Raw genomic sequence first — 26830 nt, forward strand, 5'->3', positions numbered from 1 at the left:
ACTCAATTTAAACGCTAGAAAGTATTTCTTTGTGATATAATCTACAAACGAACGATTTCATTCTCCTAATCCTACCGAGCTTGATGCTTTACGTTCCACACAATGTACATTTATATATATATATATATATATGTATACAGATGTATATATACACGGTAGGCTTATAAGCTGCTCCTCGCCGAAGGGGAGCGAGCCTTAGGTAAGGGAGGAGGATGAGAAGCACGCCGAGGACCTCATGGCGAAGATCAAACGCGGAGGTTACAAAACTTGCACATCAAATGACCCCAATAATATTTTTTTGACAAATCCTAATTGATGCGACACGATAGTCGTTGCAATACGCGCTCTCCGGACCGTGACGCTTCCGATCTCTATCTATAATACTCCCGCAGTCATCAGTCAGATAAATCCGGCTCATCCTTCTGCCGTTCTCTCCTCCATCAATCCGCTGCAAACTTTTCTTGCATGCATGAGTGAAAATGTTACGGCTGAATGTTTCCTCGCTATTTCTCATACGTCGGATATGCCGGCGATTTTCACGAGAAATTATTTTCCTTCAGCTTTTTCGGTGTACAAAGATTTGCACGATTTCGCTTTATTTCTTGCTTTATTTAGTTTTTCGACCGGAAAACACTTATTAGAGAGGTGAAAATTCATGAAAACATTTAAACAGAAGCGGTGTAGTTCAACTTGCGTAAATTCCAGCGAGTGTCGAACCCGCGACAAAAATTTCTCGTGATTTATCGTAGCGTAGCGTTTTCTTTTCTTTTTCTTTTTTTTCAACGTTTACCCGCACGCGTTGCGAAACTTGGTAAAATTTTAAAATTTGTGTACCGTGTATAAGTAATTTTTTCATTTCGTTTTTTTTTTTTTTTTGTCGAAATTTACGAGCAATCAGGAGACACCTTCGAGTAATTATGAGAAATTCTTCGCCCGGCGGCCACGCGTGCATTACAGATCGTACTTTATAGTTCTCATATAAATGCATGAGCCTGTAAAGCGAACGTGACACGCCACGGGGGTCGAGGGGGCGAGAGGGGGGGCGAAAGGGGGAGTCGACGGGGATCGGGCAATTTTGTACAATTCGCTTCGCGCCGACATATGCTTTTAATTCTTACGGATTAAAGACGATTAAAGTTGATCAAAATTTACGATCGCATCCTTTGCCACCGCCGCCGAGGCCGACGTCGCGTTGCACAAAATTTTCGGTCGACAAAATTATACGTCGCGACTTTACGGACTCGTCATTATGGAAATGGGAAATTCTCCATTTAGTGAAAACCGCGGTGATTGTTGAAAAACGAATGGATTCGGTGATATGGAAGAATACAGATCGTTGAATTTATGGTATACACATACGGTATAACGGCAATAAGGTAACAATGGGATAATGTGTAATACATGGCGATATTTGTGCGGGAAAAGTTTTTCAAAAACACGCTAACGACATGGTAATGATTATTTTTCGTTTACGTGATCAGAATTTTTATTCTCTCTTTTTTTTCCATTTTGTTGAAACGTTCCAGAGAAAAGTACAGGAGGCGGAATAGGTGAATGTTACCGTATAGTATAATCGAGCGTAACGATCAAAGCCTCAAAAATCATTCTCCCCGGGCATCGAGGGTAATAAATTTTCACCGCATTGGCAGACCGCGCCACGTGACCGTCGTCGAAAACCCCGACGGGATGCAGCAGAGCGCGGAGGGCGCTCATCGTCCTCGTCCTCGTCCTCGTCGTCCGTTCATTCCCCATCTCATCCCCGTAATTCATGTGATACTTTATCAGGCGACGCCGAATATATTAGGTAAAATCCTTGATAATCGTCCCCTCGTAATCCCCATCACGACGAGAGGGAGAATTGTAGAAGGAGATGGGGGGAGAGAGAGAGAAAGAGGGGCGTGTGTTTCTTCATCCGGAAGAGCGGGAGGCGCGGGACAAACACGCCGATGTCGATCAAAATCGTCACGATTTAGATATCTCGTTTCAGATTTTCAACGCATTCATATTACCGCGGCTTTCTCGTTCGCGACCCTTCGGCTTCGATCACGCCCGAATATTGTCAGGCATATTTATAATCTTCGCGGGTGAACGGATTCAAGCTCTACGTATACCGCACACTTCCATATCTGATCCTATTTCCATGTCGTCTAAATCGTTCGCGACATCTCAATCATGCATGTATTCTCCCTCCTTTTACATCTCAATCATTCTTTGGTTACACAGTTTGTATCCTGTGTGTTATAAAGTAAGAATCGAACAAGATCGTACTTCAAACCCACAGGCGCGACTTATGATTATTGTTCGATAGTGTATTGTCCGAATATCGCGAGTGTAAATCTAATCGATTACTCATTTTTAATTGTATTCACGTGTCAGGTATAATCTCGGGTTAAAGAAGTAATTCACCTTCACGGAACAAAGACACCGGCACACTTATTTTCGTTTCGTGCACAATGTTCTCGCTCAACGACGGTCACAACCTTACGCATATCATTTAGTCCGTTATCCATTAGCGGCCGAGCGGCGTGGGAATCCGGTGACTTTTGGACGTAGAGGTTGAATGAGTTTTTTGTTTTTTTTTTTTCTTTTTCTTTCCTTCTACTACGTATCGGAGAGTAACAAGGAGAGCAATTTTAAGAGCTAATATCCCGGGCGTCGGGACCCCCGGTGTTCTTAGCTCGTGTTTCGATGCGTCAACTTTCCTCAGGGTGCGTGGACGTATCGCGTATCGTCGGACGATCGCAAGCTTCGGAAATGGAAGAGCTTGCAACGCAGAAATCCTTATACGTCGAGGACACGTGTCGCGGTGTTTATACGAAACAGCATGGTTCCGGGGACGGATCAATTCCTGTCGGCGCCCGGTGCAAGTCGACACTTTGTTCCTCGCGTTGTACACACCCGGTGTCTCTGTTACACGCATCGCATTGCGCGTCGTTCCGAATTGCAGTTGGGGCGATGTGCGGAGGCCGGGTTCACCGTAAGCCCGTATACGGGCACACCGGTAGGGGTTGACAAATGAACCCGACACGCGTCCCGATGCTAATGCGTGGTGAAAAATGGTTTTGGCATGTGCGTACGTGTATACGCATCGAGGTCTGCATCCACGGATCCGACTCCCGTCGCGAAACTGATTGAGTCGCAACGCCGGTCACTGGATATGACGGTCGTGGCTTAGAAAAACGTGTGAAAAATTATAACCGACGATTCTTAATAACCCGGTAATTCGAGGAGCCGCGGGGGGGTGGCGGTGATTTTTATCATTAGAGGTGGTCACTCGCACGTTACGTTATACGTAGGTAAGACACGTGCGTGGGAGGTGTCGGAGAAAGAGAGAGAGAGAGAGAGAGGGAGAGAGAGAGAGAGAAGTTTGTCGCGAAGAGGGACGACTAGAGACGAGAGGCCGGGGTTGGAAATTGAAAGAAACAGTGCAGAGGTTCGCAGATCGGAATCGGGCCGCGTTAGCAGGGACTTGCAGGTTCGTATCCTGGACTCCGGCCAAATCCTGGCTCATCAAAACCTCGGGAAGACGCCGGTGCAGCGGGGTGATTCGGTACCGGTGACAGTTGCTCAAACGAGACCGAAAAGGGGACGAAGACGAGAGAGCGGAGAACGGCTAGGGTGGAGAACCGAGCCGAGTGTGGTGGTAGGTATTATTGCATTTGTACGACTGTGCGATAGAATCCGCGTGTGTCGGGTACGCGAGGGATGGAAGAGATATGACAAATGCGGTGGAAATACAAGGATCATCGCTCATGCAGAAGCGGCGGCGAACCGGCCAGCCACTCGGCTCGGCCGGCTGAAGTCGGGATCAGCAGTTTTATCTTATCGTGATTAAACGCGAAGCCGTGCCGCGGTCGGCTCTGACTTCTTGGCAACGTGTCATTAATTATAACGCGAACGTAGACGTGTTGTAGAAGAATCGTAGACACGATTAGCGAACGCTTTGCCTTGGTTTCAAAGTGTCGAATTATTCCTCGTCCCTGTGAGGGTAAAATTTGCGGAACAAAGAAATCTGGTGACTGTCTGGCTTTCGAGAGCGAGGATATCGTTGATGCGCGCGATTGAAATTATAAAGGTATATTATCGTGGAAAAGTCGGAAACGCGTATTAACTCGGATCGACTAAAACCGCAATCGGAATTCGCTGCATTGTGATTCGTCGAGTGTGGGATTTCCACGGCCCTGATTTAACGCGGATGAGTAATGAAAGGTGAGAGTACCTAGTACAGGGGCCATCTGTCGATGGTCCTCGAGCCTGGCAAACGTGTCCTGTCCATTAGGATGGGTCTGCCATCCTGGATCATCGTCACCGATAATAAATAAATATGCACTGCGTCGACGAGAGAGGGAGAGAGAGAGCGCCCTCGTCCTCATTGTGCACATACCCCGGCCTGCAGTGTATACCCTGCAATCTAAAACAATGCCAACTTCCATTACCGATTTCGATACACCTCCGCAGGCCCTCATCGGATCGCATGTGTATCGTAGGTATATCCTACGTGTAGGTTTACCCGACCCATCTGTCGTTCGCCCACGTTTCAGTTTTACCTTACGCTCCTCGTGCCCTCTAGGATCCGTGTACTATCCGCCCTAGATACATGCCTACGTATAATGGCTGGCACGTACACGGATACGTATGTAACGTATTAGCATACCTGGGGTACGTAACGCGAGTATTTGACGTATACTCGACGCGCTGGTTAGCTGGATGAAATTTGGCGAAAAATTACGCGAGCTAAATTTCTCGGGGAGTACCGAAACGGTACTGGTCGTACGTTGTTTTTTTTTTTTTCTCTCTAGATCAAATTTTCTACGTCAGCTCGGCCGAAATTCGAGCCGACCAAGTATATTTTTGTTACGGTGTAGAAAAGAGTGTGTTCAGGGTAGGTTTTCCATCCCCCTTACGGCGCCTAATATCGATCTATATACTTCACATGCGTGTAACATCGTGGCGCGGGTGTCGGGGGTGCAGGGGTTGGTCCGGGATGCAGCGTAGCGAGGGTGATGGGGGATGACGTCAGCCGTTGCACCTGGCAGCGTTTCGTCGATGGTTACGCGGCGTGGCGGTACGGTGGAGATTATGGGCTGTCGAATCGCGTTACATTTTATTGGAAAAAGGCGTCGCGACGGCCGCGGCAACTGGGGGAGGAAATATTCAACCCCCTGAATTACGCGATCGACGCTGTTTTCGAAATTTGACCAGAATTATGTCGCGACGACAAGTGATACGTGTGTATACTTCGTTACAATTCAAAGACGACGCGGAATGACTTTGAATTTCACATTCGGCGGAGGAAAAAAGTTTGGAAAGAATAGGTAAAGTGAATAAAAAATAAAAAAAATAAAATAAAAATAACAAAATAAATAAAAATAAAAAATGAAAACGAGACACCCTCGAGGACGGAGAAGTGCAGGAGACAGGATTCGCGTGCAGAATCGAGGACGGAATTTCAAGTACGGCGATGCGGGGGCGAGATCAGCGGGGCCGATTTATTCCGCGTTCAGGGGAACGCTAACATATATTTCGTGCATGAAATATCCCCGGACACGCGTTTAAGTGGATGAAAGGGGCGGCCGCGTTTTGAATACAAATAATTACGAACTGTGCATATTACACCGGCCGTAACTTTCCGCTACCTTGTATAGTTAATGGCGCGGACTTGATACGGGGTGTGTATACTTGTAGGTGTAGGTATAGGTATAAAATGATCGTGCGACGCGTCTCTATTTTACTTTTCATCCCGGCAAGTATTTCGCTACCACGTATGATTTACTTTAGGTAAACAAATCACCGTTGACGAACAAGCATCAATATTTGCACGAGCAGATTTTACGAATTCATATAATACAGTCGGAAAAATTTTACGGTAGAAACGAAAAGCCATGTAATAATAAAATTACGAATATTCGAAGAATAATTTATATCTTTTTTTGAATAATTTCACAATTACGTCGATTTTGAACATCCAATAGATCTTTGGAGAGGCAAATTTTTTACACAAAGAATTTTAATTCACTCTCAGCGTTTCTGTCACGTCGAAAATTAATCCTTTCAAGAATAATTACTCCGAAATTGTATGGCGTACGTGATAGAAAGAATTTCAGTATGTTTGTAAATGCAATTAGCTAAAGTGAATCCGTATTCTCTGACCGCAAAGAACGGTCGTAAAATCTGCGCCATGCGAAACAAAAAAGAATCAAACACAACGGAATACATGTGTTAAAAAAAAACAAAAAAGGATGAACGAAATGAGGGGGGGGGGGGGGGGGAATATACGTGACTCCAGGCAGCGTTCTTTTTTTTCTAAATTATTCGCATGGCGGAATAGTTAAATTGGATTAATCTTACGTAGGTACTGGTAGCGTTGCGTTGGTCGGACAGCGACAGAATTTTCTCACGCCAAGGTAAAGCGTGTGTATAATGATAGCGAAAGAGAGAATTAACAAACATTGGATTTAAATCAAAGTTAGTCGGTGTAATTTAAGAGTTTCTGTATTATTAAACCGTGTAAATTACCAGTGAAATAATTCGTTAAACTTCGGGGAAGGTGTATGAATTATAGATTGAAATTAGTAAAAACCTGTAATTGTACGTAGGAAAAAATAGAAAATGTGAATAAAAGAAGTAAGAGAAAAATATCTCCGAGTTTGTGAAACATGAAAGGGCGAAAGAAGTCGTAGAAATTAACGAATCTCTTTGATGTAAAGCCGCGTCGAAAATAATTGTCATTTATAATGGATCGGCAGTCGCCGCCTCTCGCTTTTCCCTTCGCCGTCACACCTAGGTCGGTATGTAACCGAATTTTAGTACATCCTGCAACCCTTTCTCCGTCTCTCCGCAGGCCGGTTTCTAGGCGAGGTCGCCGGAGTGTTCGCGACACGTTACGTGCCTGGCCTACGAAGGTGCGATATAGATTGGTGTGGGCGGCTCTTTACACATGTAGGTATCCGGCTTAGGTACGCGCCGGAAGCGAAGGGGCTAAGAATATTCCTCAATTAAGGACGGGGCTAATCAAATTGTACATCGGCCACGCGGCGAGGCGCGACCTCGCGGAATGAATTAACAGCCACACGTACGTCCACGTCAGACGTGTTAATGGCGCACACGTACGCGTCCGGTTACACACATGCATAAACGCGAGGGAAATAACTGATACGCGGAAATATGCCCGCCGTATACGGCCTCGTACGTGTGCGCAATACCTCCACCGTTGTACGTAATTGCGATGGATTGTGGCTGTGTAACTACGATTATGCCCAAGGACAGGCGGGGCCTTCCATGATTTTAGTCCGAGACCTCGATCCTCTTTGACTGGATCGACGTTCGAAATGTTTGTAATTCAGCTCGGTCGAATTCAAGTCATAAGGTCAATTTTCAAGAGAGCGGAGTTCGTTTTTAGGGTAAATCGTTATTTCGCAAGTGTAGGATCGTTTCAAATTGAGTAATCTATTTTCAACAAGCAAAGTGAATTCAGGCTTTAGAAATTAAAATACTTTAAAGTCGTTGTAAATTTTCAAAACCATAATTTTAGTTTGTCTATTTCGTTACATTAACGCTACGAACTTCAATCTGGTCAATTTTCCTATTCGTAATATCGTCTTTGGTCCAATGCTCCGTACTCGTATTGGCTCGTGAATCTGTAAAGCTCAATACTTCGGTAATGAGTTGCTATACTGCCTTGAATATATTCGAAGAATATCATCTGCAACAATTTCGGTACATCTGTATAAGACAAGTTTGTTGGACCGATTTTACCATCGTTTTACCAATTGTATTATTTTGATTTTGTTTCAAAAATTTTTCACATACCGTCGCGAGGCTGAATCGCAGTTTAGCGAGTCTCCTACGTTTGAATTCCATCACCGGCCTTTCAATTCGTTTATTTTTTCGTTCCCCGACGCTTTCTTCGTTTCTTTTATAATTATTATTTTCTCGAGCTCCCTCCTCGTAAACCGGCACTCGGTACCCACTGTACGTGGGTGCAATAGGTACGCGTCGACTTGGGTCCGACATATAAAGCAGCGCGAAAGGACTCGGCGAGGAATATTCGCATTCGAGAAAGCAGCCAGTGAATTACACTCTGTTTTAAGCGAGCTACCGACATCAAAGGGTTGTGAATTACGAGTTATTTCAAGGTAATTTAAAAACATTACGTCCCTTGGTCACGCCCAATTAACGATATGAACCAACGACCCGCGGGAAAGGACAGAAATTAGGTAGCCGGGTTTCACCTTAGGTATGAAATCGCCTCGGGAATTTCGCAGGTGCTTGCGCCGGGGCTTTTCACTCCACCTGTATTATGTATAATAATACGTGGAAGCGATATAACGTATCGCACACGTCCGGGGTGCAGGTGAAATCTCAAAGGAAACTGCGGCTGGATTTTCATATCGCGAAGCTCGGCTCAAAGTTGAACAGTCCCTTCTCCCTCCCCCTTTCGACAAGGTTCTCTAGCTGCCGGTGCTTTTCTTTCGCCTCTTTTTCTTTCTCTTTCCGTTCCTTCCTTGGTCTCTCAATCTTCGAGTCCCATCAACCGGCTTCTGCGATATTCTTCGAAGACTCCGCAGAGCTTCGGGATGAAAGGCGGCGGTTCGTCTTTTTCGCCGGCATCGCGGTGCAGCTCTTATTTGCAATATTCAACCCCCACTAATACGGCCTCTCTTCTCTTCCCGCGATGTATAATTGAAGAATATTGCCGTCAAGACTCTGAAATGCAACGCAACTTTAATTTCACGGGACCGCGAGGCAGCGGCAGGATCGGATTCCCGTAGAATGCCGAGACTCGAGTTTCGCCGGCATCGAGCCCTGCATGCGCGAATGTAGGTAACATAAATACACACGTACGTAACAATTTGTTGGGAGATGGAAAAAACGAAAAAGAAAACAACGCGATACGCAGCTAGCATGAAAGAAAAATTAACAAGAAGCAACGTCTCACCCCCCCCCCCCCCCCCCCCCCACCCTAACAGGAATTTTCACCCCCGCCGTCGCGACTTTCAACTTTTCTCTTCCTTTCGCAAGTTTTTTGCAAACGGTTGTTTCTCTTATTTTTTCTTTTTTTTTTTTCTCGTGCCAAAAACGCGGCCAGGAAAAGATACAATCAAAGAAAGTAAATTCATTTTCGACCGAGGTACGATGGCAAAATCTGCGCCGCCGGAACTGCGAGGCTAGTCGGGATCGCGTGCGGCGGAATGATCAATTCCCTTTCGCGTGAGGATCCTTATCCTACAAATGGACCGTTTTATCGGGTACTAGGAGTCGGCGCGTGCATGGCACGATGACATCCGACTCACCCTGCCACCCTTCCTCACCTAAACCCTCGTCCCATCCGAACCTCGACATTCTGAGGCACACACTCAAATCTCTAATGTCTTTTGGGTGTAGGCATGTGCACGACATTTCCGTAACTATAATATCGTGCCTGATATGGCAGAGGTTGGGTTATGGGTACCTACGTATACCTATAACTATGGACGATGTGCGCAGCTTGAAACGGTTTTTATGTCATTCTAATCTTCCCGGCCCGACTACACAAGAGTCTGAAGAGCAAGCTAGAAGATTAATTCTTCTCTCGAACAATTTTCAAGTACAACCTTATATCATTTTAATGGAAATTAAAAACTTACGGAGACAAGATTACAGCAGAGTTGAAAAAGAGGAAAAAAATTTTTTTTAAATTAAAGAAGGAACGAGAAAACGAACGCTGCGCTCTTTCCGGTTATTCACGCGGATTATCATCTGTTTGGAATATTTGTACACGATCGCGTTCGAATATTCAAAAAGTGGGTTTAAAAGTGTAAAGTATTTTTCGGCGTGTTCTCAATGGTATGCCCTGACGGTCGATTTCCACGTTGGCGTACATATCTCGTAATATCGAAGTCCACGTATCTCAAACGCTAAAAATGGCTCAACAGTGCCATTCTATACGCAATTTCGAATAAAATCATGCGTTTTCCTTTGACGCAGAAATAAAGAAATGGCATGAATTCTACTGTGAAAACGTGTTGGAGTGGTTTTGTTCCGAATCGCTCATAGAATCGGTTCGTCGAGCCCTTTTTCCGCGTTTGATACACGTGGACTTCGATATTTGGAAATATATATACGTCGTTCGTCGAAATCGACCAGGGCATCCCCTTAATATTTTCGATATCGCGACAGCTTCGCAGACGCGTACATTTGACCCTTTGTCAGGTTGAAACGGTGCGTTTTGTACATATACATAATGTGCAGCGTCGCGACGTCCAATTATCGGGGAATCGCGGGTCGGCCGCAGTGTTGCGATACACCGTTAATTTCGCACATTCAGGTTATCATTGGTTGCGTCAATTGGTCGCTGATTAACGACGCGGCCCGCGTGATGCCGTCTTCGTCCCACCGTCTGTAAAATACGCGAGTTGAGCGTGGAATTTGAACGAGGTTGGAGTATGACTGTTCTACAACGTGGCGGCGGCCGCGCCGCGTCTATTATAACAATTTAACTCTCAGCGGTGTTAAAAACGCGGAGTAAAAATAAATGAAATCTCAGCCGCCTTACTCCTCGTACCGAGAGTGAAGCTGTATACCATACCTTCAGCACAAAGGTTCTTTGTACGGCCGGACTTTTATATCGCGACAAAGTTTAATTAAAAAATGTTCCGCACCGCGCGTCGCGACGCTTCTGCTGCTGCTCCTGCAGGATCAGAAAGGATGGACCTGCGTCCAGCACACCGAGGCTTTCGGATCCTGCCGCCATGTTGCACCCGCGGATGATGCTCAAACGCCAGATTCTTAGCATTTCGTATTCGCGAAGCGTTACGGTGAGAGAGTCGCTCTGCGAGTCGTTTTCTAGTTCCAGCATTATCAAGATTAGCCGCGTCTCTTCAAGCCGCGAGAAAGCTACTGCGCGAGTTGTTATACGCGTGCGAAAAACTTGGGGATCTTTTGGTTGCAAGTTTTTTTGTTTAACAAACGTTCGTACTAGTCGGTGGTCTATTTTTTGATTACATTTCATTATCCACAACCAACAAACACGTACGTGTATAATTTTGTGATGAATAATGACAAACTTTGATTGTCTTTTTGTTTTTTTTCCTCATCCTCAAAGACAAGCTAATTATCCGTAATAGGTTTACGATCCTAAGAAGTACAAGTAAGTTCTACTCTTTGAATGTAATTAGCTGGTTTTGCGAGATGACTCGGTGGCGTTATATCGCATGTTTTTTTGTTGTTATACAAAGTGCCTAAAGTTACAATTAACAAAATGAGCGGAAAATTAGTTTCCCCTCGAAAATACTACCGTCTACGCCGCTTTCAGCTCACACTCCGCGTATATACCTTATACTGTTACACGGGTATACAGTATACTAAAAATTGGATAGCCCGTGTTACACTCAACCCTTGCATGACGTGGTGAGGGGGCGTCAAACAGGGAGGTGAAAAAGTGGGGGAGGGAAAAAAATAAAAATAAAACCGGCATCGGTAACTAGACTTCAAAGTGCACCTACGTTTCAAGTGTAATTAGCAGTTGACGGTAGACGAGATGAAGAATTTTTTTTGTACCGCGTAAATATACGCGGAATGTTTCAGTATTTAACGTTAAAAATACCGATGATTGTATCGTTACACAATACCGTTTATTTTATTTCTAATTCTTATAAATTCTCCGCGACATTCTTCCTTGCTTTGTTAAATATAAATTATTCTCTTTCTTTTGAGTACCTGTATTGAAAAATGAAAAAGCTTCACAGAATTTTCAGAGGGGTGAAAAATCCCCGAACGAAGAGAAAACGTGGGATCAAAAATATTTTTTGCTTTTCATTGAACGCGTCATCGCGATTCACCAATATCGTTGGAAAAGAAAGCGAAGCGGGGGCGTGGGTTTGATTTCATCTCGAAGCCAATATGTGCGTTTGATTGAAACACTTGGTGCGTGAGTACGTTGAGAGGGATGTGGGGGGGGGGGGGGGGTTCGTTTCGAATATCGTGTACATATATAGGTGCATTAAAGAGAGAGAGAGAGAGAGAGAGAAAAACACAGGCAAATAAGTGATGAAAACATGAAATACATTTTTTTTTTTAATTCATTTCGATACCATTGAATCAAACCATCATTTCTTCTCTCTCTCCCTCTCTTTTTCTGCTTTTTTTACAAGTTTTTTTTTTTTTTTTTGCCAGAAGCACACCCGTATTTTTCGTAATTCTACACATACGCAGGACATAACGAACAACGAATCGAATATATTTACAGAACGCGGTCTGTAGTCTCCGTTCGGATACTTTCAAATCAGGACAATTTGCCCCCTTCTCCTGGGAAAAATTTGATTCGGGACTCTGCTGTACTATTTGAAAATTATCATTTTACTTACGGGTCAAGGGTGAAGGTTGACTCATTCAAAGCCATGGCGTTGAGCCAACTACACGCAGGATTTGCCACCGAATTTTTATTCATCTAAATTGAAGATACTTCATTTACTACAGTTGTAATGACAAAAAAAAAAAAAAAGAAAAAAAAGGAAACACTGAACTCGTTCGTGACTGTACTTGAAATACGTAGGTACTTGAGTGTTGAATTGTATGCGATGTCAACTTTATTGAGTAATATGATCGAATATAAACTTCTTTACGTTGACTGAATCCAACGATATCAAAGATCAACTCGATATAATTCGCGATTAAACTGGCGTGTTACTCGTAAATACGATCATCGTTTTCTCGGTTCTTGTTTGTTTGATGTTATTACTCAGATGTACTATCAAAACGCATAACGCAGTAGGAGAATCAATGAATGTGATTTTGGTAACCACATATTTATATTTCCGTTTACCACAAGTCTAGTGCAGTTACCGATATTAATTTTTTTCTTTGTTGTTCATATCATAATTTATCATTCCTAGCTGACCAAAATTTCTTTTCGGACATCAAGTTGAACTCCTAGTACAAAAATAGTCTCTCCTAGTAAAATCTCCGGGTAAAACATACCAGGCATAAATAAAATGACGAGTATTCACATTGCCGTCTCGACTCTCCATCATTCTTCCTCAACTCCTTATAAAATCTTACAAATATACGTAACATTCAGCAACGTGGGGATCAACAACGTTTCATTTATCTCCACGATGTCTTTTCCTCCACATCGCTATTCAACGATAACCGCGAAATCCCAACCGACGTAGAGCCTACGGAATGGTTATCGATGATCGGCAGTCATCCCGACACCCCCTCACCCCGTATCAGCTCATCTAAATTGTCACTTAACCCGGCATAGCCTGCAAGCGGGCCGTCGTAGGGATGCGCAAAAGGACGAGGAATATTTTCGCGACTAGGTTACGGCGTCTGCGGTGTTGAGAGATCGAGGATGATCGGCGATGGGTGAGGCGGATCGAGCGATCGGCAGATGGGAGATGCAGGGATACGGGGTACGGGATTACATCGGAGTTTAAAATTTATATACCTAGAGGGAGGAAAATCCCACCGCGGGTAATCGGCGTCCGCGCGTACATACGTGTAGCCATCTGGCCGCGGTTGCTGGATCATCCCGATTCCGCCCTGAAACTCGACCGTGGCGATTTGCTACGGGGCGAGGAATCCTCGGCTCCCAGGGATCGGCCACGGAGAAATAATTAGTCGAGTGGAACAGATCGATAATTAAGTACGCCGAGGAGGAGCGGCCGCGGCCCGATCCGGATTAAGAACGCATCGCTCAGCGCGCGGACCCCTGTCACGATGTTTACATTGCCCGATTTTTCACTGGGTAGTTTTATTTTTTTCACCCCTCACGCAGGACCCACCAAGGAGTCGCTCGTTACAACGATCATGCGGGGAGCAATCGCCGATACCTAAAGCTAATTTTGAATCGTTAATTCTTCTTCGGTAAAAGGAGAAGGCGATTGGGAAGCTGAAGAAGAGAGAGAGAGAGAGACAGAGAGAGAGGGAGTGGGCAGCTTTCAAAAAGCAATTTGTCCACTAACTGTCAAACCGGAATAAACGCGGTGCCCGCCGCCTGCCAGCTTTCCGTATCACACACTCAGCGACCCGATGGGGATATATTCTTATCCTTCTCTGTCACGGAGATAAATACTCTCCCGAGAGTACCCTCCACTATCCCGAACCCGTGGAATGGAAGGTAAAGCAAACCGTTAAAAAATGGATACAGCGGTACGTTGCGACGTCGTCTTGCTAGTGCGGTTTTTACAAATTTCAACCGAGGTTCGGACTATTAATTTTTTGACATCGGTGCAGTCGCAAATTTTTTACCTCATATTTTCGACGATGTTTCACTGCTCGAACGAATTCCACGCAAATGATGGATGGAATTTGTGCTCGATGATATTTCATGCGGTTGTATAGTTTTTTAGAAAAAATATTCCCTCATGCTAGGTAGAATCGAGGATGATGAATTATTTTCAACCGAATCGCATCGTGTACTTAACGTAGATAAAAATACAAGTTTTCGTGATTTTTCAATTCGCCGATGTGTCCAGAGCTTTCTAAAAATTTGGAGCCCGCTTTTTCTATTCGTCTAAAATCAACCCCTGCAGACTATACGAAATTCAAAGATAAGTTTACACGCAACAAGTGATTTACCAGTTGTAAAAATAATTCAAATTAAGATTACGATCGCGATGCCTAATCCGGTATTTTGGAAACAATTCCGATCGATTAACACAACCGTAAAGTTTCGGATCGCTTCAGGAGTTGAGGTGTCGTGTCGGTCGAATGGAATATCGGCTATACATGTATGCATATACCCTGTATAGGTATACAGGCGACATTCGGTTAATTAGCCGAGTTATTTGCTCGAGTTGAATTTCTCCGGCGTCGCCGCGTCGGTTTTCTCCGCGGGGGTGAAAACGGGTCGACGTCCATCATACGGGTTTGTTATTTAGAAGGACTAGGAACCCTTGCGGACGGGTCGAAGGGGCGCGGCGAGAGAAACCGGAAAGTCCACTTTGAGGTCGAACTTTGGTTCGACAAACCGCAACCCTTCCCTTCTTCCGGACGATTCAACCCGGTCAAACCCCCGGGATCGCATTGCGGCTCCGCACGTGAGATCGCAAAGCGATGACGGGCGTCGAAAATTCGAATTCACGACGACGCCGCTTCGCGCCCGTGGCGGATCGTGTCTTTAATCGAGATACCGGGTAAAGGGAAAAGCAAAGGGGCAGGAGGGGGGGAAGCAGCAGGCCTCAATTACGGAGAAGCGACAGAGGCAGCTTTTCTGACCGATGACGGCCGTTCGCGCCTTTCCCGACACGGCCGTGTCGAATCGATTTGTCCCGAATGTCGTGCTCGCGAGTTTAGTTTATAAGGTAAAGTGGGCACACGTTTTAAATACGGAACTTGTGTGGAACATCGACGCGCCGACCGACTCGTAAGTCGTCCCGGACGCATGCAGTGCCGGAGGTACGATAAATTCACTACTAAATGCTGTGCATGAGAAAGTTTGGGTAATTACGACGAGATATATACACACGTTTCACCTCTCGCTATATCAAGCCTCGACGACGACACCTTGAAAATACAAGGTACCTGCGTGTCAAAAAAAAAAAAAGAAAAAAAAGATAATGAGAAAAAATGGAAGAAAAAGAAACACGAAAGGGAATCAAAATCCTGCGTTATGAATTATTTATCAAAGACTACGATTCGGGGAAAAGAACAGTGTTTCATTGGCTCCTCTTTTTCTTTTCCTTGTACGTGTACCTTCATACATCGTGGAACTATCATCGCTCATTTACATAATTATTTATACACGTGAGAGTTGCCGCAGGCGTGTGCCATCGTCGATTCTATTCAAAAGAAAGTATATAAATAATGTTAATTTACAGTATCAAATGTTCTCGTGTATATCTGTAGACAAGAATCAGGAATTGGATTCTCAAAGTTTAGATTCATTATCGTACCGACTTGACGCGAGTAATCTCGAAAAGTCGATTTATCCCCGTATAACGATGACAAATTGGATTAAGTCGTTCGATCGAAGCCCCTAGTCGTCGTCGTCGTCGACGTCGACGAGGCCGCGAAACCATCCCGGCATTTGCATGCTTCGAGTAACTGCAATAATTATTCTCAAGTAACGATTCGCACTTCGGTTCATGGCGTCTGATTATATTTATCCAATTTTGTATCCTAATTTCCAGACGAAAATTACGATAATATCGCAATTGAAGCGATATCATTGCTCTTCGCGACGAGGAAGAAGAAGAAATCCATCATCCGAGATCGCACGTTTATAATATGCTATTGTCAGGTAAGATTTCAACGTAGGTTTGACGGCAGAAGGTACATACAACATATTCGTATTCTTTGTAATTACGACCAATTTAGAAGATTTAAAATTACTATCCACGCTATCGTACTGTTTACGACCAAATACCTGCTGTAAGAAGCCCTTGTAATAAAAATATTTGGATCTTTTAAAAAAACCGCGTTTATTTCTCCGCATACGGGAAAGCATCTCTCTACCCAAGTATCCTGCATTTCCATTGGTCCTGAACTTCTCGACATTATACGAAACGAATGGAATAAATGCTAGAACTTTTGACAAAAATACTGAAACAAGACGCGTGCTCCGCAGTGAACTTCCACTGGCTTGCAGGCTCGGCGGCGCATCCCGTGATATGTGTATCAAAGTTGGCACAAGTTGACGATGGTGCGAGGATGCATAAACGCGGAGTACGGTGGGTGGGTACCAGGGCTCATAGATAGTTAGCTTTAGCCGAAGGTGCGCGGAACGTTAATTGAGGATTACAAGGACTTCGGGGACTATACGCCACCTGAGAGAGTAAGGTATAAGCCTCGAGATAGCCGGAAGTTGGGCGCAGCCTCGGGTACGTAAGGTAAGGGTGTGTAACATTCGCACGAAGCAAGACTGCGAGTGCATGTAACTTGGATGATAAATAGGGGTGGATCGTCTCGAGGTTACCATCGGCAACAGGTTCATTTCCGGCGAAGAGAAGGATTCGCGATCAGGGATGAACGGTGATTGTGATTTTTTGCAGTCGCTTAAATTACACCGTGATTTTAAGCTTTTATTCCAAACTCGTGGCTCGTCGATTGCCGCGGGATTTTCAATTTTCTTCTACTCGTATATTTTGGAATTCTGAGAACATTGGATGAGGTTCGAATTATCGAGGGTTCAAGATTCGAAACGATTGATCGAAAAGTCCGAATTCGAAAACTTTGGAGTTTTGTACCGCACATTTTTATCCAGCATATGATGTTTGAAAAATGAATACAGTGTCGAGTAAAATGAACAAATTTGAAGAAAAAAAAAAAAAAAATTTTGTAACAGTATCGAGTCCTGTGAAACGAGGGATGATACCCTCTTCATTTATGGTGCTAAGAAATTGACCCAGTCAATCGTATAGATTCTAGTGGGACAAAAAAAGAGGAGGATCCTTGCAACCAGGAGTCGAAAGGTCTCGTGGCGCGTGAGTTTTCGACGTGAAATTTGATTCGAACGAAGAGCTGATAGACGAAAGGAAAAAGAGAAGGGATGAGTGAAAAGGAGAGAAAAGAAGCACGGCGCGGCCTATCCTTATACCCTCGGCAAATAAAATTCGCCAAGTTTTCATTGAGTTCCAGACGGTCTGTTCTGCTTCGCATAAGGAGGACGAGAGCAACGGGGAAAAAAGCAGAGAGAAGAGGAGGAAAAAAAGGGAGAAAAATCGAGGAAAAGAAAAATAATAAAAAAAAAAAAATCTACCAGGGTTTTGCGTTCTATCGTTGATGGCCCACGGCTGGACGCGCGCCACAGCTTCGAAATTGTAATGCGATTCTTTGCCGAGAGTTCTCCGCTCCCCGTCTGCTCCTCTTTTCCTCTATCGGCCGATCGTATTTGAAGAAAATTCGTTTTTTTCCCCCGGCCAACTTGTGTGTGCGTATTGTTTTTTATTTTTATTTTTATATAATTTTTTTTTATACCGTTTCTTCCCGCTATCGGACTGTATAGGTACAGGAATAAAGACGGAGAGAGGAAAGACGACCTCGAACGTAGAAGGTAAGAAACTTTCGCCTGTGTATATTATATATTTATTCATGATCTATTTGTAAGCGTATAATAATGGCGCGCGGGCTCGGCAGCTGATATAACAACCGGTTATAGACGTATATACTGGAAACGGTACCAGATTCCCGAGGAGAAGTCCCAGGGGCGAACCCGAGTCATCCTTAATTCAAAAGCGTTTCCACGGAACCGTAACCCTAGAAGCGTTAATCTGACCGACTTATTATTCCCCTTTGAAGCCCCTCGAGAACTTGACATTACGGATAATTAGCTCATTAGTAGAGGCGTATCTACCTCATACATTTCTGCGGATCAAATTCTTTCTCGGGTGCTTGTATGTATGTAACAGGCATGTATACATGGGTACATAATACACGCTCGTAACCAGAGATGAAACCATTTGTCTCCCTTCAAGGGAGGGGGCTGTACGCTGTTGGAGTGAATAATAATTCAAATAATTTTTTCATCTCTCACTCTCTCGTCTTATTTTCTTCCCCCCCGATCGCAGGACTTAGGAGGGGCCGCAGAAACAGCCTCGTCTTTCTCACCGAGTTTCGATACGTCCGTTGAAATTCGTACTCGAATGAATATTGGCAAAAAGCTGTAATACATACGGGTGTAATAACATGACAAGTACTCGTACGCGCATCCCTGAATTTCCTGTTTCAAAATTACGAACAAACACAGCTTTCGACCAAGTAAATAAAGACAAATTTTAGCCAACATTTCCAGCGAGGCAGCGCAAAGGACGTACCGACGCTTGATAAAATGATAATATATTCATTGTACGTCGGGTGGGTCAAGTTCGACGGAACCGAGTAGAGCAGTTTTTTTTAGTAGGTATAGAAATACGTATACGTATACATTATATATCGCTCTCATGTAATGCCAACTGGTGGCGTTGGGGGAAGGTCGTTCGCCGAACCGTAGAGAAAATTTGGCATACGTGCACAAACGTTGCGAGGAGCGTCGCGTCGGGCAGCAACGGCAAGGGTCACTCTTTATCTTGCCGAGATTCGAGTTCAAGGGTTGTACCGTTCGGGGGATGAAGGCCCCCGCCATCGGCATCGGCATCGACCAAAGGTTCGCCAGCGCGTCGCGCCTGCCACGGCATATTCATGAGGGCTGAGTAGGTACGCCGAGCTTGAACCAATATAACCGCTCCGCTCGCTTTCCACCCCTTTTTCACCCCCGCAGCTATTCCGCGCCGTGTACGCGGTTATGCGACACTCGAAGCGACGAGACGCGACGCGGTGCCGGGAAACGGAGGACAGGATCAGGATCAGGTCCTTATGGTCAGCTACGGACCGCGGGCGTCGCTCCCAAGGTAAACCTACTCCGATGTTAAGTCTTGGGGGTGGTTGCGGTTCGTTTCGGGGGATGATCCAATCGGTCAGCTTTCTCCGTGGATGCTGTGTGCTTTCGATGTTATACGGGATGCGGGGGGAAAAGCGGAGACGCCAACTCTCGACGGATCTTAAGTGCTCCCGGTGAATAATTGATCGATGGTCAATGGGGAAGTATTTCAATCTACGCTTCTCGCTGACGGAGTTTGGACGACGGTACGGAAGCTGAGACGCGCGTGGATTATTCAATCGCTTGTAAACATGTGCGAAAACGAGTTGCGAAAAGGCGTGAACAAGTTTTGGAATCTTGAACAATGCGACGATGTTTCGCTTGTCGTTTCGTTGGATTTCTCCGCACAGTCCTATAAACGGTTCGGTATGGTACGGAAAAAATCAAGCTGGGTAAAGGTTGAATCGAAAAGAGAATGCGAAGGGTCTGTACGAGGCTGTTTGCATGAGGGTAGCTTTAGTAGATTAAGACGCACCGGGGGGTGCTGATGCCGGAATGCTCGTTGGCGTACTTTAATTAACTCGGGCAACTGTCCGCGCAATTTGCCGAAAACAGCAAAACTCGTCAAAAAAGCAAAAAAACACTCGGACGCTTGGAAAATCACCCGTTTTCGTGAGCGAAAACGAAACCCGGATATAAAGAACCTGGCTTGGCCTGCATGCATGCATTGAATTTTCATTTCAACAAACTTACGCCAAGTATACTTATACATCTAGTTTTTAGCCGGAGAAAACTTTGCCCAACATGCTCCGGCGCTTCGCTCCAGTAGCGAGATAAAGTTGAAACTTCAACTGTATGGCTGCTGGACTTGTTTCTTCGTTCGTATATATTTTAAAACTAGATGAGGATATTACAGTGTACCTATACTTATTTGCGATCTGTAGAGCATGAATTTTACAGAATTCACCAGCTCTGTTTACCTATTCGCAGTATAATGTTTCATGCAAGAAAAAGATAGAGAAAAGTACAAAGTTCTTGCGGAATCTCCTCAACATGTCGAGTTACATATTCTTGCGTACAGGAAAGAGAAATTTTATTCGTCTCCTGCCCGTCTCGCGGTACCGAGGAAATTTGGCGAATTAAAAAGAATATCCCTAATCAGGCGGACAGAGCTTCGACATTGACTGCGAGGGGGAGAAAAAGAAAAAAATTCATTTAGGGCAGGCATTTGGCGAGGATCGTAAGAGCCGGGCGCGAGATCTTCAACGTCGTGTTCGTTCTTTGGGCTCAGCACTTCGGTGCCAGCTAGCGGGTGGGTGTTTACTTTTAGTGCCCGCCTGTTAATGCGAAGATAAAGCTAGTAATATGTGAGTTTACGTGGGTGAAGATTACTGTACGCGAAGCGTTGCGGGGGGTTCAGTTTGCGCAGACCGGGATGATATCTGCCTTGCGATATTAACCGTTACACCCCCTCCGCACCCGGGAGTCAGTTGTACCGGAATTAATCGACTTTACACCTACGCCTCTCCGACTCCCTCATTTCCACCCTTCGCGTCCGCTATTCCGTTCGCAAATATGCCGGATAATCGCGATTCGTGGGAATGTTGAAGCGAAAAGTCGGCGTAAATCAAAAGGGTTGCAACGATAAATTTTTCAGCAGTGAAAATCCCAGGCGTGGTTCGGCGGAACGCTGCAGTACGGATTCCCAGAAATTATAATTTTAACCCGTGGAAAAAAAGGTAGTGGACAAAACGGCCTCGCCGCTTCCCGCGGTTTTGCGTATCGGCGAGATGCGTTTTGGCCCTTTTAATTATTGATCTGGGGTGGAGCAGGGCGCAGGGCTGGATATCGGTGGGGAAGGCTCGCGCTAAGGGGGCTGCCCTGTGACCGAGGCAAAGGAAAACAATATAACCAAGCTACTTCGTATGCACTGCTAATAAGTAAATAGAAATTAGCATTCAGGTCCTTTGGTGATATAAATCAAACGAATTAATTACAGTAGGACTAGAAAGGAGCGACGCGTGGCCCCCGTTTACCTACCCGTCGCATATACGCTTGCGTACCTGCCTACCGACTTGGCAAAGAACGGGAACCGGTTCGCTCGATTCAGTTCCTTGCTTGCTTAGTTCCCTGTTTTGCATATTATCTAAACGTAAACACCAATAAATCTGCAACCTTACAGTATACCGTACTCTGGGTGTATATATCCCCGCGATACGGGGAGAAATTAGCTACCCGTTTCCTCTTGGGTGGGGGGGTGTTTTATTTGCATTTCGAGCCTCGATCGGTATGGGCACGCGAAATTTTGCATCGAAAAGAATTGCGCGTAAATGAGATTCGCGGCATTTGCCATTGTTCGATCCTTGCATCGCGTCGACGCCTCCTGCGGAAAATATTTAAATACTTTTGCGTAATACATATGCGCGGCAGGGGTGTCTCGATATAATAATCATCCTCTTGTCGTTGTCGTGAGACAATAGGGGAAATATGATTGTGGTCAGTTTTTCACGGCGTGTCAAGTTTTTCGTATCACACTGACGCGAAGAAAAAATATGGATAGTTGATAATAAAGCCACAACGAAGAAAAAAAAATATGGGAAAATCGATTGAGCTGAAACAATTAATTCTAGTACTTCCTACTAATAATCCGATATTCACGAAGATAAGAATGATGGTCAAGTAGATTTTCATTTTTACAAACAATTTATGGATCGCTCAAAACTGGTTTTGCTTAAAGTAGCTAATTAGTTCTTATTTCGGGAGAATCGTATCGATTGAATTCAAAATCATATAAATCCGTTTAATCATTCTTACGTGATACTTCTGGGCAAAAAATAAATCACATACGCAATACATTCTTTCGATTAGATTCTAGATTGCAAAACGTGAAGGCTAGTTGAAAACTCAACTCTGCAGTTTTCCTTTCTCTGGACGATTACGGTAACCATCATTTTTCTACGAAAACCGAGGATCCGGAGATTGAAATAAATCTATATACCTACCTAATCTGCACATGCGCGCAGTTTAAATGTTGCCGGTTGCAGATCGTAAAGTACCTCGAGCAATGCAGGAGATGGGAATAAAACGGTGATATAACGACGCGGAAATCCGTCCCTGGTATATATCGGATGGTTGGAGGTTCGACTGATAAAAGTTAAACGCGCTTGCGAATTGCAGAGATGAAAAAGCGGGAAAGGACGAGCTGTAAAAACAAACCATGGTGGACAAAAAGAAGAGATAAAAAAAAAAAAAAATACCCGCAGGATCCTGGCGGAAGTAAAGGAAGGAAGGAAGGAAGGAAGGCGTCCGCGACAGGCTTACGAATTGCTGGCGCTGAGCAAACAGGACCTGCAACAGCTAGGGGCTGGTCCTCTCTCCCACATCGGAGAAGATAGGCCCTTTCATTAGAGTTCGGATCGCGTTACCGGCCGCGCAGCGTAACGAGAGAAATGAAGGGTTGTCGCGCCGCCGCCGCTGCCGCCGCCGAGGGTCGCCGGAAAACGACCAGCAACACCGCCGCTGTCGGGGGCGGGAGACCCGAAGCCGACGAGCCCTCGTTGTTTACAGTTTCCCTCTAATTTTCCCCGGCAACACAGCGTGTATACACAAACACAGAGACAAACACACACGGACATCGCACGAACGAAAGGATCGCGTCCTCTCATTTGAATCGTACAACCGTGTTTTCTGCTTGTCGCTCTGCAGCTAAAACCTGAGCATTATATATAGGTATGGTTCGATTCTGAATTAATTTTTTTTTTTTCTCTTCCTTCACCCCCTTCCTCTTGATTATTCTGTGATTCTGACGAAGGTAACGTTTTCAAATTAAATTTTCAAATGCGGAACGTGGATAGATCGAGCTTGCGGTGTTATTGTAATTGTTGTTGGTCGCTGTCGCGTTCAGCGTTACGGGCGTTACGGGCGTTACAGCGCGCAGCTCGAACTCGCATTACGCCGCGGTGACCTATTTTATGCGATTTTAGTCGAACGAACTGAGTAACGACGTTCAGCCCCTAATGACCGTGGCAATTAGCCGAATGTATCGGGGGCAATGCCGTGTCACGGGAGCTTTCTATCTACCGTGTGTGAAATCGTACCTACAAGCGACACGATGCGCGTGGAGAAACCGGCTCGACTTTGCGCCGTGTGGTCGGTATTAATCACCTCGATGCGTTATTGCTCATTGCGTGTTCCGTAAGACCGGCGGTATTGTGCGAGACCGACTATGCAGTTGCACAATTCCCGTATGCCTGCGGGCTGCGGGAGGGAATCTGCGAAGCGGCTCACTCCGCATCATTCTATCGAGATTCCCACGTTACGCACGGGATGTTATACCCGCCAATATCCGGCGCGGCGCGGTTAATCCTAAACAGCCAACAATAACCGGCCAGAGATCTTCGATTCCTGCACCCGGTTACTCGGGCCCCTTTGGGCATCCGGTCAGCTTCGCAATCATCATTCGATACCTCGTTCCCTGCTCACCCTCCGTCCTCAAACAGGGAGTAAAAAGGGATCCGCAGTCGACGAACCACCGCGAATGTGAATCCTGATCATCACTGTCGTCCCAAAGAACCCTTGCAGCCTTTATCTTAGTCACCATCGGCCAATACGTGAGGCAGAAGAAACCTGTCAACGGTTGATTATATCCCTGCGTGTGAATAAGCGTGATAATTTTTATTTTTTTATTTTTTTCGTTACTTTTTACTACATCAAGGCAAAATCGACGCAGCTGTCCGACACCGACGTCCTGTCAACACTCGAGCCTTTATCCTGTACTCGGGATGCATTGACTGCAAACTCCCGGCGACTTGCGGAGGGTGGAGGGACGGAGGGACATTAAACTGTTGGACATTATCGGCGCTAGGCAGCGTCGGAACTGCGGCTATTATGGCGCGATCGCGAGCCTCTGACAAGTTTAATTACTGTGTGTGTAACGCGTATCTGCGTTGTACCACCTCGCGTAAACGTTATCGGCGGTCAGCCCCTAGCTGCGCTTGGTAATGGTTGCAGCGGCAGGCGAAGTGCAAAGTGGATAAAAGTGCCGGTTGTGTGTGCGCCACGGGATTCGACGTCAGAGGCACCGATTTCCGGGAGGGGAATCCGCGCCTGAGAGGATCCCGTTGATTGGAACAAGGTTACCGACCCTCGAGGTGAGACCAAAGAAATTCCTAAACCGCGAAACAAAAAGTTTAACTCGAATTCTCCTCGATTCGATAAACTCGCCTCCTGCATGTACCGGGAAAACTGATTCGGAGAAGGAAAGAGAGCCGTAAGTAGATCGTAACTACAAGTGTGGGTGTCTGATAGGAAATTGCAATCGGCGAGAGATTTTTATCGAAGCAAGCTTTTACTTTGAAGCACCGATCAGTTGTTACAAAAGGAAAATAAATCCGTCATCGCTCTCGATGAAGAGATGGGCCCGCAATAGCTTCGAGATACGAATAATCGATCGATGTCCGTGGACAGCCGCCGACTGTGACATCAATTGATCGCCTTTGCAGCCTTGTCAAAACGTCGACTAGGCTCCGATGATGGGTTTGGCCCCGCTGACGCCATCCCGTTGCGTTCATCCGCAGTCACGGCTTTCGTATCTGCACAAGTGGAGGACGGGTGTCTGGTAGCGAGCGAATATGATGACACAGACGAGAGTTGACTGCCGTTAATTGAGCGGCGTGAAACGCGTATCATCAAAGATATTTCCATTACGTATACGAGGCTTTCGGTAGATTGCGATGATTTTTAACTTACGGTTCAAAGTGCCGTATCAACTGACTGTGATTCGTATTACCTGTAACAGAGGAGAAAATATCGTGTTGTTAGGTACGGTGTAAGATAGAGCAGACGACGAGGGTGAAAAATTGGCGAAATAAAATCAAGCTCGAATTGCATTCACCCCGAGAATATTCTCGTTTCGTTGTCACTTCGATTCAGCTCTATACCAGACAGAATCGAGTGTCACATAATATCATCGCCTGGCTTGGATTCACGCGCGAGATGTTTTCGCTCTTTGTAAACGTTCCCGGCGTTTGACAAGCGGTTTATGACACCCCTGTGTACAGACGCGAATTCGCTGTTTAAAACTTTTTTACCCTTCGTTAATTCAATTCGTTCGACAATGAGGCTCGTGCGCTGTTTTGCTCGATCAGAAATCGGGACATCGGCGCTCTCCCTTTTTCTGGCAAGCAAGCTATAACACACGCGTCTTCGAGGTAATAAGAATCAGATGTCAAGCTTCGAGCCGCAGTAATAGCGGAGGCGTAAGTAGGTGTCGTACCGCTGGTCGAGTGGTCCAAGTGTGTCGCCGGTCTGTCTGCTTCGTGGATCAAAGGAAAAACTGTTGGGAACGGAGACAGGGAGGAAAGGGGGATAGAGAGGATGGTACAAAATGGAGCATTGCCGGGGGTAGAATTTAGATTAAAAATCGCTGATATACCTTCGGAGGTGGGGGGACGTCTGCTTCGCTGCAGCAATATCAAGGTACACAACGGAGGGCGTCCGGCCGCCGCACCCGCCGCCTTCGGCTTTGAATTGAATAATACGCGATTCGAAACTGTCAGTTCAATAAACGGCGGCCCTTCGTACGAGCCGGAGAGAGGATTAGTCCGCCGGATCATGTTTCGTTCAAATTTCGATTTCCAAATAAGTTTGGCGCGGGGCGGGCTGATTGTTTATCGGGAATCCTTCCGGGTGCCCCGGGCAACCGCCTCGAACCACCCTTGACGTTGTTTTTCCTCGCTCTTATTCTTCCCGGCACACTCGGGAGATCGGATATCATACCTGCCACTTCTGGTGGACCGCCGCAACGGTCGAACGGTCCCCGTCCCATTCCAGCCCCGTTTCTACTCCACCTGAGATCAGCCGCCATCTTTAATAACCGGAGTGCATCGAGTCCTGTCCAACTTAATACCATCAGCCTTATCACGTATCGATATTATATGACGGTGTGGCGTTACGGTGGGGATGAATGGAATTTTTTATGCCGATGGATTACCACCGCGCGGATCGATACGCTACCGTATCCAGCACCGTTTCTCGATTGCGGAAATCCAGTAGCTGTCCGCTAACTCTAACATGTCGTTAATACCGTGGAACTAACCACGAAGGATCGTGAAACCTGGTGAAGTATTCCTTTCGGCGAATGCGACATCCTGGAAAAAAATTCCCCCGTCTAATGCTCGTACCGTCGCAGCGAGTCTCGGTTAGGGGGGGTGGGGTGGGGCGGGGTGGGGGCGGGGGGGAGGAGGAGGAAAAGAAGGATCCAGGAGTGGCGAGAAGGACTCCCGTGGGTGCAATTGTCGCGGTGCAAATTACCACCGACGGTGAGGCCGGGTCAAACCTTGCCATCGGAAGCCGAGCTCCCCGGGAAGTTTGATATCGCTAAGGTGGTGGTATTAGCAAAAGGTCGCGAAAAAATTTAAACAACGGTTTTTAAGTTACGGACTACCGCGTCCCGGGACTCGTCGCTCTTTCGCAGGTCCAATCGGAAGGTCCGCTGACTTTTTCCTGCTCTTGAATTCACCTCGGCTGATATAATAAACCGCCAGATGTCAC

The 26830-nt window shown here is 45.8% G+C and overlaps 2 protein-coding genes across 8 annotated transcripts in view; one reads left to right on the forward strand and one right to left on the reverse strand.

The window, feature by feature from the left end:
- Nucleotides 1-26830, reverse strand: part of LOC124306788 (teneurin-a) — a 489347-nt gene that overhangs the window by 169262 nt on the left and 293255 nt on the right. The window lies entirely within an intron of this gene.
- LOC124306797 (uncharacterized) overlaps nucleotides 1-26830 on the forward strand; it is a 156293-nt gene that overhangs the window by 126430 nt on the left and 3033 nt on the right. The window contains exon 5 of one of the 2 annotated variants that reach the window (XR_006908685.1): nucleotides 16116-16384. Coding sequence is in view for 1 of the 2 variants with exons in the window: in XM_046767823.1 (XP_046623779.1) it covers nucleotides 16116-16225 (110 nt within the window). In the remaining variant the exon portion in view is untranslated. Of the gene's footprint in view, nucleotides 1-16115; nucleotides 16385-26830 lie in introns of those variants that run through there. The other variant, XM_046767823.1, reaches the window with a different exon arrangement.

The sequence above is a fragment of the Neodiprion virginianus genome, chromosome 6 (genome assembly GCF_021901495.1).
Source record: "Neodiprion virginianus isolate iyNeoVirg1 chromosome 6, iyNeoVirg1.1, whole genome shotgun sequence".
NCBI lineage: Eukaryota > Metazoa > Arthropoda > Insecta > Hymenoptera > Diprionidae > Neodiprion > Neodiprion virginianus.